The sequence below is a fragment of the Pinus tabuliformis genome, chromosome 8 (assembly GCF_031772625.1).
Source record: "Pinus tabuliformis cultivar Carrire ecotype Pingquan chromosome 8, CPIR1, whole genome shotgun sequence".
Classification (NCBI taxonomy): domain Eukaryota; kingdom Viridiplantae; phylum Streptophyta; class Pinopsida; order Pinales; family Pinaceae; genus Pinus; species Pinus tabuliformis.
The window spans coordinates 847,291,100-847,305,766 of NC_142294.1; the positions used below are offsets into that span (position 1 = coordinate 847,291,100).

The 14,667-nt window shown below is 41.2% G+C and overlaps 1 protein-coding gene across 4 annotated transcripts in view; it reads left to right on the forward strand.

Moving 5' to 3' along the window:
• The first annotated feature begins 1,574 nt into the window (after window positions 1-1,574).
• Window positions 1,575-14,667, forward strand: part of CDC48B (cell division cycle 48B) — a 287,793-nt gene continuing 274,700 nt past the window's right edge. The window contains exons 1-3 of one of the 4 annotated variants that reach the window (XM_089372954.1): window positions 1,575-2,010; window positions 2,134-2,178; window positions 2,276-2,331. In XM_089372954.1, the coding sequence (XP_089229080.1) occupies window positions 1,858-2,010; window positions 2,134-2,178; window positions 2,276-2,331 (254 nt within the window). In that variant the 5' untranslated portion in view covers window positions 1,575-1,857. The remainder of the gene's footprint in view (window positions 2,011-2,133; window positions 2,179-2,275; window positions 2,332-14,667) is intronic. The other 3 variants (XM_089372953.1, XM_089372955.1, XM_089372952.1) reach the window with 3 other exon arrangements.

Sequence of the window (14,667 nt, forward strand, 5' to 3'; positions counted from 1 at the left end):
AGTGGTTCCAATCTCACTGGTTTTCATATGGAGAAAGTAGAATTTTATATCTCACTCAAAATCTAGTAGACTTAACATTTTTCAAGATTTGAGGATTGGGGAGATTGCAACGTTTCCATTGGATTTTGTCATGTACGAGGGTATGGAACTAGTATTTAATAAGGAGTACTAATCCCTCTATGTACTTTGATGTTAGTGACATTGGTTGTTGAACTTCTCTAACATGACTACTAAAAATGTACCCATCACTTAAACAAAATATGGATTTGACATGCTATGTTTTTCTCTTATTTTAATGTTTATAGGGTTATATTGATGACAAAGATCCCAATATAGGCAATGATTTTGATGATATGTAGGTATATTTTGTAGCATGATTTTTTTCGATGCTAAAGGCCATCTATAGCCTATTGTTAATGTATTTTCGGTTCAAAGATGAATTGCAATAGATGCTATTTTAGTTATGTGCACTCTTACATGCTATATAAATGAGAACTTTTGCTCATTTGTGTACAAATGGTTTGAATTCATATGGATGCACATGAATACATTTGTTTTTCTTTAAAATTTGAATATTATATGTGTTTTTGGTTCAGTTTTTTTAATGGTTCTGACTAGTTCCCCATCCACAAGGTTTTCCGATTTGGTCACCAATTCGGTTCCAATAACATTTCTCTAGATTGTCTCTCATGGTTTCTTGCTTTGAATCATTGCCTTGTAAGTCTTCTATGGAACAAGAAAAATACTTTAGGAAGAAGAATAATTGAATGATTGAGTAACCAAATTGTTGAAGTTTACTTATTTGAATATACACAAAATTTAATCTATGAATCACAAAATATGTATTTATATAAGTTTTAATTGTAAAATTTGTTGTTTTCATCTGTGTATTACATTTAAACATTACCAACTCTTGCAATATATAGATATAATGTCATATGATTTAAATTCAACAATGCTTAGGTTTAATTCTATATTTCAAAATTTTCAAATTATATATAATATATTTTTTTTCAAAACTTTATTAACTAATAATTATACTAGTATTTGCATTGATGTGCAAAGAAATGCCGAAAATGTCACTCAATGTATTATTTATAACTCAGCGAGACCAATCCAACGTGGAGATTGCAAACGTGTGAACGATAAAGAGAGAGAGGGACACTTGTTTAGATTCTATTAGGGATGATGAATGAATAGTGTCGTGAGATAAAACCTCAACATGAAAAACCTTCGACTTAATTAGTATATATTATAAATAAAATCAACAAATATCGAGAAGCTATAATGATATAATATTATATGGTTTAAATTCAACCATAATTAAGTTTAATTAAATTATTTAAAACAAAAATATGATTCAATAAAATTACATAAAATTAAAATAAAATAAAATAAAAATATATAATAAAAATAAAAAAAATATATATTTTAAATCAACGTAGGTTCGGCATTGAATTTCTCAAAGTACAATTATTTTTTCCTCACAGTTAAAAAATACTATATATATTTTTATTTTATTAAAGTGTTAACGATGGTTCAAAATTCCAACTTCATAACTTCGAAAATATTTAAAAGTTTTGTCTTTGTGTTAATGATGGTTCTAAATTCCTATTGCAGTCGCAATTGAAATCAAATCGGCGAGGACCGTCACCCAACACTCTTCTTCATGTAATTTGCGTCGATCCAGGAGTGACCATAACCTTTGTCGGTTGGAGGCCCCTCTAACGGCGCACAACATTCTACCAGGTCACGACAGTTTATGCCCTCGCATCTGATTTTCCAACCTTCGTGAACAGCGAATCTGCTAGACCGACATCCCCGGACAAAGGGTGACAGTGTTTTAATTTGTTCGGTATGCTTGAAATGACAGTGACAGAAAAAGCTGAAGGGGATGGTTGGAAGGCAGAAGAAGCCATTGCAGGCAATCGAAAAGCATTGCAGGGGCTGAGGGAGCTTTTGTTATGGCCGCTTCTCTATTCAAGAGAAGCAACCATTCTGGGGTTAAGGGTAAACAAATTCTTCACAATAGTCTTTTGTATTACGCTTTCTCAATGTGGTTTGCATGTGACGGTTTTATACCTACATGAATATTTTTCATTAATTAACAGTAGTTATTTCCCCTGCCTGCAGTGGCCTAAGGGTTTACTGTTATATGGGCCTCCAGGCACTGGCAAGGTATGAATCCTCTCTGAATGAATTTGTGTTTATTTCAAGTTATTAACTGTTTTGTTTTCCGTTTAACTATTTTATAACCATGTAAAATCTGTTTCAGACAAGCTTGATCTACGCAATTGTTCGAGAATGTGCTGCCCATCTCACTCTGATAAGGTGATTTTCCAGACAGAATATTCATCTTGTTGTTTTTACATCTTCACAGAAGCTAATTTTCCAGTTTAAATGAAAGCACTCTGGAAACTTGCTAGTTTGAACATTGCATCAGCTGTGCAGGAATTCCCTAAGTCAGTTCTCTGCAAAAGTGAAGCCTTTGCTTCTAGATAAACACATGTAAACAATACAGGCCAATCGGATAATACAGAAACAATTACAAATGTTACTTGCTCTGGCAGAAATTGGTAATGGATATATTAGCAAAAACTAGATTTCAAAAATTTAAGCAAAGTGTACCTAAGTTTTTCCAGTTTGTTGCAATAGCACAGTAAAACACTTTATACAAGTGAGCTTTTTGATATTTGCGGCATGCACAATTCAACATCCTTCAACATCCTTGACCTTAATTGCTATTTGAAGTGAAGGCTAGTACACTGGAGCCATGATTGCCCAACAAGGTAGGCCAACATCCTTGACCTTAATTGCTATTTGATGTGAAGGCTAGTACACTGGAGCCATGATTTGCCCAACAAGCTAGGCCAATGATATTTGAGTTGGAGATATTTTCTGTTGTGGTGATTAGGTAACTGACCTCTGATAGAGAGATGTAAGCAATTGTGCAAGCATCGAAACATTGGAGAGATTATGTAATAGGGGAGGAGATCATGGTGCACATTGATTATATAGTACCATATTCATCGTCTCTCCGGGGTCCGTATAGATATGGCTTAGATACTAATTGAACACATATCTGTATAGCATATGGGACATATCCATTTTGAATAATTGATAGAGATTCTGTCTCTTACCCATAAAAAGTTGATGAAAATGAAAAACGAGGAAAAACACCCAAAAACCTAAAAAAGGGAACTAAATTATAATTTAATTCATGTCACTTCATTATATTGTGACAACAAGATGTCGACAAATCTTCAGAGTATTTTAGAACATAGGGTTGTGAGATCTCAAGTATCCCCTCAGTCCCCCAATGGTGGTTGACTGATACCCTCTAGGTCAATTCTGAGGTGTTGGACCATGTGTCAAGCCATACAACATCACAGTGATAGTCAGATCAGCTCTAGTTGAATCCAGCGTAGGGCACCTCCCACTTGTCAGGTTATTGATCAGCTTTAACAAAGTAGTTGAGTTTCTATCCGTAATTCTTGATGGTGGGAGAGCAGGGCTCCCTCAGTCTTATGTTTCTCTCCCAAAGGATTGTACAATAGGATCTCATTATTGTGCTTGACAACTCCTATAGCAAGCCTGGCCATAATCACCCCTCTTCCCTTGGTTATCAAGACTAGGAGCCCTTGACATCATCCCTATCTCTCTCTCTTTCTCGATCAGCACCAAGGTGTCTTGTTTCCCAGTGTTAGACCCTCACATTGTATTAATGCACCTATGATATTGTTATATATTTTTTTGTTAGACCTAACAATTAGCTTAGCTGGACACTTATTCATGCTGCACTTTTTCTGGCACTTTATTTTTCTTGTTTTCAGCATTACCTAGGAGTTACTTTTGTACCCCCACATTGGATAAATTTTTAATTCCTAGTGACCTATTTTGTATCCATTTGTCAGACATTAATAAAATTATCTGATCTTATTTGATAGTCCCACATTTCACATCAAGTGTGCAAAGTTTGAGCAAGACTTGGGCCTCATTGTACTTAGTTTTCTTGCAAGGCCATGATGTTAAAATTGTAGCTCGGATATGTGTCTTTGCATAGGCCTTGTGTCCATACATGTAGAAGATATCTTGAAAATTTACTTATTTTGGCATTTTTTAATTCTTCCTAAGTCCAAATTTAGTAAAACCATGATAATTAATATAATTAGTTATTATTGGCTTCGTAACTCAGATTTTTAAATTTTATAGCTTTGGAAATTAGTATTTCCATTTGACAAAATCAAACAAAGTTATAAGATAACATTTTGGCCTTTGATCTTTTCTTTGAAGATCTCAAGGAGGAAATAGAGTTATGAGAGAAATTATAAATTGCTAGAATGAGTGGGTAAAACACACATTAGAGATCATGTCGAGTGAGAGAGAAGAGTGCTGATTTGGGTGAGAAGAAGGAAGTTCGAGCCACTGAGAGAATGGGCTGTCTTGTTTAGAGAAACTAATATGGTATCAGAGCAAAGCTTCTGAAAGAAATTCAAGTGTTGCACAGGTTCCATCTTAAAGGGTTTTGTGGTCTTTCTAGGGTTTTCAGCAAACAATTACTCAATGGTTTGATTTACCATGGCAACCGGTGTCAGGTATGAAGACAAGTTAGAAGGAGCCTCAAACCATCTTCAGTGGAAAGTCTGGATCACAACTGGTTTGAAGGAGAACAAGTTGTGGAGCTTTGCTAACTACACAGTGGTTTTGCTAGTATTAGATCTTGTTGCCCGAGATCTCCATGAGGTGAAAGAAGTAAGGGCACAAAGGATCATCTTGAATAGGGTGAAAGATCACTTGATTCCCCATCTTTCTAAGAGAAAGACTACCAAAGAGATGAGGGATGCACTCACCAAACTATACGAGAGTGACAACCAGAACCAAAAGATGGTGCTAAAGGATGAGCTCTATGGCACCAGGATGCCCAAGGGAGAGAACATGGGTTCCTACCTTACTAGGCTTATGCAGGTGTGAGATGAGATGGCAATTGTAGGAGAAAGTCCTTGAATTTGAATTGGTACATATAGCCTTGAATGACTTTACAAAGCAGTGGGATGTATTTGTAAAATGCATCATGGGACGAGAGCATCTTCCCACCTGGGAAAGGCTGTGGGATGATTTCGCATAGGAGGAAGAGAACCTAGCCCTAACCTCTAAGGGCAAGGGAAAGGCCAAGAAAGGCTCCACTGAAGGAGCTACCTCGAAGGGCAATAAAAAGAAGTTTGATGCTAGCAAAGTGAAATGCTTTGCTTGCCACTAGCTAGGGCATTTTGCCAGCCAGTTCCCTAACAAGAAAAAGGGAAAACAAAAGAAGCAGGTTGTTGCTATAGTTGAGATGGACGAGTTTGCAACTAAATTTGAGGATGAGTTCTCACTCATCACGTGTCTCTCTAGTTCAATGGCCACCAACGTGTGGTATGTTGATAGTGGTACATCATATTGCATGACTAGAGTGCATGACTACTTTACCAGTTTGAAGGAGCATAGTTTGGACTTCCACATTGAGCTTGGTGACAATGCCAAGTACATGCTAGCAGGTAGTGGAACTATTAAGTTTCAGAGGGAGTCCAAGAAGCCTTTACTAGTGAAGGATATGCTGCATGTTCCAGGTTTGACGAAGAATCTGATTTCTATTTCAACCTTGGAGGACAAGGGTTATGTGGTGATTTTTTGAGATGGAAAGGTGTATATTTGTCCCAAGGGTTCCAACTTCAACACAACAAAGGTGCTTGGAGTGAGAAGGAACAAGTTGTACAAATTTTAGTTTGAGCCAACCAAAGCTTTGGTGACAACAACAACAACCATGACTTGGGGGAGCTATGGCATAGGAGAATGGCACAGTTGCATTGTGGAGCACTCAAAGTGCTTAGGGAGGTTGTGACTGGGCTCCTTGATTTCACTACAAATTAGCATGGTGCCATGGGCAAGTACACCAAGACCGTGTTTCCCTGCAAGGATAGCAGATCTAAGGGGATCTTGGAGTTGATCCATTCAGATGTATGTTGGCCCATGTTAGCCATGTCTACTAGAGGGTTCAACTACTATGTTATCTTCATAGATGACCATTCCAGGAAAACCTAGATCTATTTTATGAAGACCAAGGTCGACGTCTTCAATTGGTTCCAAGAGTTTAAAGCTCTTGTAGAGAACCAAACTGGGAGAAAGGTCAGGGTTCTTAGATCTGACAATGGAGGCGATTACGACTTGAATGCCTTCAAGGAATTTTGTGTAGATTCTGAAATTAAGAGGGAGTTGATAGTTCTAGATAACCCACATTAAAATGGAGTATCAGAGAGGAAGAAGAGGGCCATTGTTGGGGTAGCGAAAGCACTGCTGCATGATCAGGATTTGCCTAAGTTCTTATGGGCAGAAGCGTGCAACACAACAATTTATTTGCAAAACAGGAGTCCACACAAGGTGTTGGGGAGGATGAACCCTAAAGAGGCATTCACAGGGAAGAAACTAGAGGATGGGCATCTTCGCATTTTTGGGTGCTTCGTTTATTGTCACGTTCGATCAGAAAAGAGGATGAAGCTCAAGCCTATTGTAGAGAAGGGTATCTTTGTTGGATACAACGAGACCTCAAAGGCTTACAAAGTCTACATTCCTGCACTCAGGAAGACAGTGGTGTGGAGGGATGTGAAATTTGAGGAGGATAGGGCTTTCAGAAAGTCTTGTGGCTTAGTGCCAGCTGTAGCAAAGGTTCAGGAGCAGGAAGCACCAAAGGAAGAAGGGAGACAACCATTACAAATTGCAAGACCACAAACTTGTGTGCAGGACAAGCAGCATAAGCATGAGGAGAAGCAAGGTGATCCATTCAGCCAGGCTAAGACTTCTAGGATGAAGAGGTTGAAATGGGCAGAGCATACCTTAAGGGAAGCTTAGGAGTAGGTGGATGCTCCTAGGACTTCAGTCAGGGAGAGTAGATCACCACAAAATTTTTCCAGTTACATGGCTCTTATGAGCGAGTTGATTGAGGCTGAGCCTTCCAATTTTCAGGAGGCATTTGAGTAGTAGGTGTGGAGGGATGCCATGGTGGAAGAGTATTCTTCCATCATGAAGAATGATGTATGGGAGGTTGTGCCATGGCCTGAAGGGAAATTAGTGGTGGGATCTAGGTGGATCTATAAGATCAAACATGTTGTTGATGGCAGTGTTGAGAAGTTCAAAGCCCAGTTCATGGCTAAGGGGTTCTCTCAGAGAGAGGGAGTTGACTATGATGAGACATTCGACCCTATAACCAGGTATTCCTCCATCAGGGTCGTGATTTCCGTTGCTGTAGAGATGGATTGGAAGATCGATCAGATGGACGTCAAGACGACATTTCTTAATTTGTGATTAAGGAGGATGTCTATATAGAGCAACAAAAGGGCTTTGAGGTGCATGGGAGGGATTCCCATATTTGCAGGTTGAAGAGAGCGTTGTACAAACTCAAGCAAGCACCATGTGCGTGGTATTCCAAGATAGACAACTATTTGCTGGGGATGGGCTTCACCAAGAGTGATGTTGACTCAAACTTGTACTACATATTGGTCAAGGGAGAGCCACTCATTCTTGTGTTATATGTAGATGACTTGTTTCTTACAAGCTTAGAGAAGCAAGATCTTGCTTTGGAGTTCAAGATGAAGGATATGAGGTTGATGCATTGCTTTTGGTGCTAGAGGTGTGGTAGAGGGATGGGCAGATCTTCCTTGGTTAGGGGAAGTATGTTGTGAAGATTTTGAAGCAATTCGGGATGCAAGACTGTATGCCCATGGCTATGCCAATGGTGACCAATTGGAAGAAAATTGATGCTTCCAAGTCAGAGGCAGTGGACCCCACTTTATATAGGCAACTGATTGGCTCTCTTATGTATTTGGTCAACACCAAACTAGATATATGTTTTGCTGTCAATACACTTAGTCAATTTATGGTTGAGCCAAAGCGAGTGCACTAGGTGGCAGTGAAACACATACTCAAGTATCTGCATGGTACGATGGAGTATGGGTTGAGTTATGTCCAGGGAGATGGAGTGAAGCTAGTGGGTTATTCAAATGTTGACTGAGCAGGCAACATGGTTGACAGGAAAAATACTTCATGTTGCTATTTCAGCTTGGGGTTTGGAGCTGTTTCTTGGTTCAGTGGGAAACATAAGTCAGTTGTATTGAGTTTTGTTGAGGCTGAGTGCATGGCAGTAAGTTTGGCATCATGTGAGGCCATTTGGCTTCGAAAGTTACTCATGGGGCTATTTGATTAGGAGTTGGACTTGATTGTGATACATTGTGACAATCCAAGCTGCATCAAGCTCTTGGAAAATTGAGTGTTTCATGATAGGTCGACGCACATAGAGATCAGGTACCACTTCATCTTGGATTGTGTGCATAAAGACACAGTGAAGCTGCAATATGTACCCACAGATGAGCAGGTTACAGGCATCCTCGCGAAGGCCTCGATGATATTCTTTAGGGACAAGTTGGGGGTGGTGCAGAACACCTTCTTTGCCAACAGGGATTGTTAAAATTGTAGCTTAGACATGTGTCTCTACATAAGCTTTGTGTCCAGGCATGTAGAAGATATCTGTAATGTTCCAAATTGAAATTTACAGCTAATAACAGACACATGAACTAGGCTATAGCAAATAAAATCACAATTAAGCATGAACCATCAAAAACACCAAGAAACTGGGTGAATAAGCTGAGCCATTTTATTAATTCTGGTAGAAATGGGAGTACAATAATTAGGAACAAGTGCACTTGGGCTTGCGTAAGCAAGTTGAAGCAAACACAAGATGAAAAAGACGCTCCCAGGAGTAGAAATTTTGGCCCCCAAACTGCCTCTACGCTGCTAGAAATTGTGCCATTGTTGCTACCTGAAAATGGTTCGAATCCCCTGCCAGAATGCTCGGTTTGCCCTGAAATTGTTGCTGTTGCTTCCTCTTAATTTTACCCACAGGACCCAGAAAGGAATTAGTCCTAATCCTTCAAACCAGAAAACCCACAAAATGGAGAAAATTACCAACAACTGCTGGCTGGAAAGAGACACCTGTTTGAGCCTTAGAGTGCTCAAAAAATTTAGCCAAATTAGTCTTGGCCACTCGTCGATAAACCGAGAAAAACCTAGAAAGGGTTGGGCCTAATTCCAACCTTCCAAAATTGACCCCAAATAATGTGAGCACCCTCTAACACTGGGTAATTTGTATTTCCTGAAGAATAGTTGCTAAAGCTCTCCAAAATTCGCTGAGAATACCTCCAAGAATTATGCTTATGCCCCCCTTGTAATTTTATAGCCCCAACTCCGGTTCAAGCCTCCACAATCAATGTAATCCTCTAATGGCTACGCAGGCCTAGCCAAACCACTTCTACGCTGGCCCAGGAAGAAGAATTTCGGCCTGTATGTAATCCACTCGACCAAACCTTCAACCCGCTACAAAAAAACTGCTAGGTACCAAGATAATATGCCTCTAAATTCTCGGAACCCACACTGTAATGAAGCTCACTCCCCACAAGAATGCGTGGTCCCTTATTGTGCCCTGCCTGCTCCTCAATAGCTCAAATATTCCTATGAAATCCCTCCAGAACAGCTCCAAGAATGTAGCAAAGCTCCCCTAGGGTGGCACTCAAAGTCCACCGAAGTAGGAGTTGAGATCAGTGAAGCACCACCCTTATTAAACCCGCAGGTAAGAACGGGTCAGAAGGGAGGAGGGTGACGCTCATTAAACTCGCGTTCTTTACCCTTACCCGACGAGTTTTGTACAAGACCTGTTTACCCTTATAAGACCCGCGGGTAGCCTATAAGACTCCCATCGGACCCCTATAAGACCCTTCGGGCAGCAAAACCCCCAAACTGTCCAAAAATTCGTTTTTTCCTTTTTATTAATTTTTCTTTTTTGGAAATGAGGTGGAGGAAAAGGGAAATTGGAGGGAAAAAAACTTTATAAGCACCTCTCTCCCTTCTATTTCTCATTCACTTGTCATTTGAGTGTTTGGCTAATTTGTGTGAGTGTTGAAACTTGAGAGTGAAGCTAAAGGAGCGTGAAGGAGCTGTTGGAGGAGGCTAAAGGAGGCTTCATCGGATCAGACTAAGCTTCAGGTAGGCTTCATGAACCTAGTTAGAATGTTTTCCATGTATTTATTTTTGTTTTTATTTTTTTTATGTTTGCAATTTTTTTTTTTGATTGGGAATGCCTGTGGGTGAGAAAATTAGCGACACCGTGGCCCTGTGTGTTTGAGTTTCTCACCCACAGGTCGCTGATTTTCTCAGCCACACAGCGGCCCTGTGTGGCTGAGTTTCTCACCCACATAGGGCTGCTGTGTGTTTGAGAAACTCAGCCACACAGGGCCGCTATGTGGCTGAGTTTCTCAGCCACCCAACCAAAAAAATTTGCAAATTAAAAAAAAATTCAAAACCAAAAAAAATTTTTAAAACCGATTTTTTTTTATTTTTATTTTTTATTTTTTATTTTTATTTTTATTTTCTTCCGGATTTTGTTACCATGCCACCAAAGGGTTTCAGACAGTTTCGTGATTCGGCATGGGCACATGGTCAACGAATTATTCTTGGTAATGACCACAATATCAAGTGCAATTATTGCAATGCCACAATGTATGCAGGCATAAACAGGTTGAAATACCACCTAGCTAGAATTCCTGGGCATGGTGTGGGATGTCGTGAAAGTTGCCCTGATGAAGTCACTACTGAAATGGTAGCTGCTGTTGATTTGGGGTAGCATCGGATGTGCTCTAGCCACGAAAAATTGGTGAAGAGGCTAAGGCACATGAGGTCTCCAATACCCAGAAAGGGTTTGGGCAGATTCTAAACAGGTTGGGAGATATTAAAATAATGAATATTTTTAATGGAGTCCTTAAGTCTAAACTTAGGGAAAATAAAATATTAATGTGAATTAATATAAAACTGTGTTAGAATGGTCCAAATGTCATGGATCAAGCTAGATCTAATCTTAGCCGTTGATTAGGGACTTAATCTCGGCCGTTGATTTGTCAACGAGAAAAGTATAAGAGGAGGCTTGAGGGTCACTTGGAGAACACACCAAGAGATCAAGATTTCGACTTTCTGGGGTTGGGTTTGCTGAGAAAGTTGAGAGTGATCGGAGTTGTAGCTGAGGGGCAATGAATATAGAAGCAGAGAGGCAAAGATAACATCGGGAGGATCAACGCAGTAGCCAGAGAGAGGGACATAAAAGCAGCCAAGGGTTCATGAAGAGCCAGCCAGGGCTCACGCAGAGGCAGCCAGGAGCTGCGCAGTGCCTCAGAGGACCAGCGTGGGTGACGTAGAGGGCCAGAGGGCTGACGCAGGCCAAGCCAGAGTGACGCTGGGCTAATGCTGGGCCAGAGAGAGGCTGACGCAGTCCTTAGAGGTTGACGCTGGGGTTTCGTGGGGAAGATTGGAGTTGTGGAGCTGCCGGAGTGTTTATCTGGGGCTTCGGCCGGAATATCTGCTTCCGAGTAGAGAGGTACTATTGCCAAGATTTTTCTCTATTGGGTGAGCTAGATTTGGCACCCAGATTGTATTTTGAAACTGCTTAATAAATCAAATCCTTAGATAGCTGCATTGGTTTTCCCGCATTGGGTTTTTCCGGGGACATTAGTCCAAAAACAACGGTGTCACTTGTGTGCTTGTTTCTATTTCCTTCAGTTGATGATCTGTAATGTGTTGAGCATGTACTTGTATTTATTTCCAATATTTACATGGTAAATAACTTGTTAATTAACAGAACAAGTAGGTAGGAATAAATCAATAAAGTGCATGAAGGGTTTCTACGTGTCAGACTTAGAAATTCCAACATGGTATCAGAGGGTGGTTGCAGATCATAAGAGAACTGAGGACATCAGCCGAGTAGAGCAGCAGCAGTAGAAAACAGCTGTCCCGAGTGACAGAAGCTGTTCCTAGCAGAGTAGCAGCAAGGAAGGGGTGACGCAGTGCCTGCGTCATCAAGATTGAGCCAGGAAGAGGCAACGCAGAGGCTAAGGGAGGGAAAGACAGGCTCACGCAGAGCCACGCAAAGGCCAAGAGGGCTAACGTAGTTGGATGAGGACATTGATTAGCTAGTGCTGGGATTGCGCAGAGCCTAGGAGCAATGTTGCAGGAATGTCCCCCCACCAGATCTAACCCCTGAAGCACGGACCGTACGGATGCGTCCAGGAAGCGCCTCCCGAAACGTGCTTCCAAAATTCCGAAACGCGTTTCGTACGGCTCTTCAACCGTACGAAGCGCGACGCTTCGGAGGCCGAATTGCGTACGCTCTTCGGAAAAGTGCGCCGCGCGGCCTAAGAAAATGGTTTTTTTGTTTGTTTGTTTGTTTTGGTGAGTTTGCTTATTGGGGGTGGGTCCACCTTGGGTTAGGGTGAGGAATGAAGGCAAAAAAAATATAAAAAAAATATAAATATAGCAGATGCTCCCTCATGGTAATGTTAAATTCTTAAAGTAAAAGTGACATTCTCCTTTATTTTTCATTTTCATCCTTTTACTTAAATTTTTAACATTACCATGAAATGGCTCAGGATGTTTGAGAGTGGTTCCAACCTCATTGGACTTCATATGGAGAAAATAGAATTTCATATCCTATTCAAAATTCAGCAGACTTAACAGTTTTTAGGAATCCAGGATCAATGGGATTGTGGCATTTCATTAGGTTATATCAAGTATGAAGGTATGCGATTAGCATTTAATCAAGAGCACCAAGCCCTATATGTACCCTAGTGTTGGTGGTGTTAATTGTTGAACTCTTTTGTCATGCCCTTAGCAAAAAATTACCTTTCAATCAAGTCAAAATCATCGATCAAGCATGTTAAGCTTTTTCTACCATATTTTAAGTCTTGAATTAGGTAGTTTGATCAAAATTGGGCAATGTTGACTAATATCCCTAGACAATCGAGGTAGAGGCAAAGGCTAAACAAGAGGAGAAAAATCTAGATTCTAGATGGTTGATGCATCTAAACGGTTGATGCTCGAATAATTAATCATTAATGTACAATGGATGCTATATCTATCTTGATTTATGCAAAAATATGCATGTTTTCATGTCTTCTACAAGTAATTTGGTATTTGGGATGTTTGTTTTGAGTATAAATGCAAAAAAAATATAAATATATATATATATATATATATAGTAGATGCTTTCGCAGACGCTTCGCTTCCTAGATTTTTGGAAAATGACGCTTCCGCGTCCCCGCTTCCAGAAAACGTCCCCGTTTCGTCCCCGCTTCGGGCAACATTGCCTAGGAGCTCTAACCTTCAATTTGCTGGGGTTTAGGAGGTTGCGGGTAAGTTGCAAAGTGGAGCTGGTGGGGTACAGTAGTCAGAACAGTACCTAACAGGGCAAGACCAAGGAGGAGGGAGTTGCTATCGAGGGTTTCTAGCCAAGAAATCCGGATCAGTGGTGCAGCGGCACTAAGGATCGAAGTGGGGGCATCTCGACATTGGCAGAAGGGTTTCTAGGAGGGAAATCGAGGCTCAGAGGGAGTCACACCGAGAACTTCCAGGAGGGAAGTAGAGGAGCAACGAGATGGCAGTGAACGTGGTAAGAGACCAGGACAGACTGGATGGAGCCTCAAACTTAGTAGTCTCGAAGGCCAGAATCCTATCCGTTCTAGACAAGAATCGAGTCAAGCACTTCGCCTTAAGGATGATAGCTATCCCAGTTGACCCAACTGATAATGACAAGTATGAGGAGGCAATGGCGAGGCCCAAGAGCATCATCCTTGACGGGGTCAAGGACCATGTAGTACCACATATTGCCGAAAAAGAAACGACAAATGAGATGTGGGAGGCCCTAAAGAAATTGTACCAACATACTTCTGTGCAGAGAAGGATGTTACTAGAAAATTAGTTGCGATCATACCAGATGCAGAAGGGAGAATAGATTGATCCCTTCTTCGGTCGACTGAAGGAGATCCGGGATCAACTGACTTCCATAGGGGCTACTCCGGTTCAAGAATTGATGGTGAGAACAGCCCTGAACACAGTCTCAGAAGAGTAGGAGGTGTTTGTTTAGAGCATACTGGGCAGGGCAACCCTTCCAGATTGGGAAGAAATGTGGGTTGCCCTTCGCCAAGAAGAGATTAGAAGGCTGAGCAAGGCGGGAAGCAACGACAAGGGGATCATAGTCAAGAAGGAGGAGGAGGTGGATGCTGCCCTAGCATCCGAGGGAAAGCAGGAGAAACAGAAGAAGAAGGACCTCTCCAAGGTCAAATGCTTCCACTGTGGGGAGCTGGGTCATTATGCGATTCAGTGTCTAATGAAGAAGAGCAAGGGAGAGGCCTCCGAGACCAAGGCTGCGCCAGCAAAGGGCAGAGAAGGAAGTGGAGACAAACGATGACTGTGTAATGAGTGCACACACGCCACTTGAGCGGAAGTGGGGAGACATTGAGCTATAGTCAGATGGACTACAGGTGATGAGGGGCAGGATCCTTGAGGTACCTAGCCTCTTGGATTAGACCTTGCTACGGGAGCCTCGAAGAGTAGTAGTACTGGCGGATTTCAGTAGAGACGGATGCAGATGGAGCGACAGAGGGAGCTACAGTGTAGGATTCCCAGGGTAGCGGGAGGCAACAATGCAAGAAGCACGGGAGTGTTGCACCAGTGCAAGATGGCATAGAAAGGTGTGCAACGATGCGAGATGCATGGAGTTGTTGCAGCAGCGCAGAGGTTAGAGAGGGAGCACTTGTCAGCGAC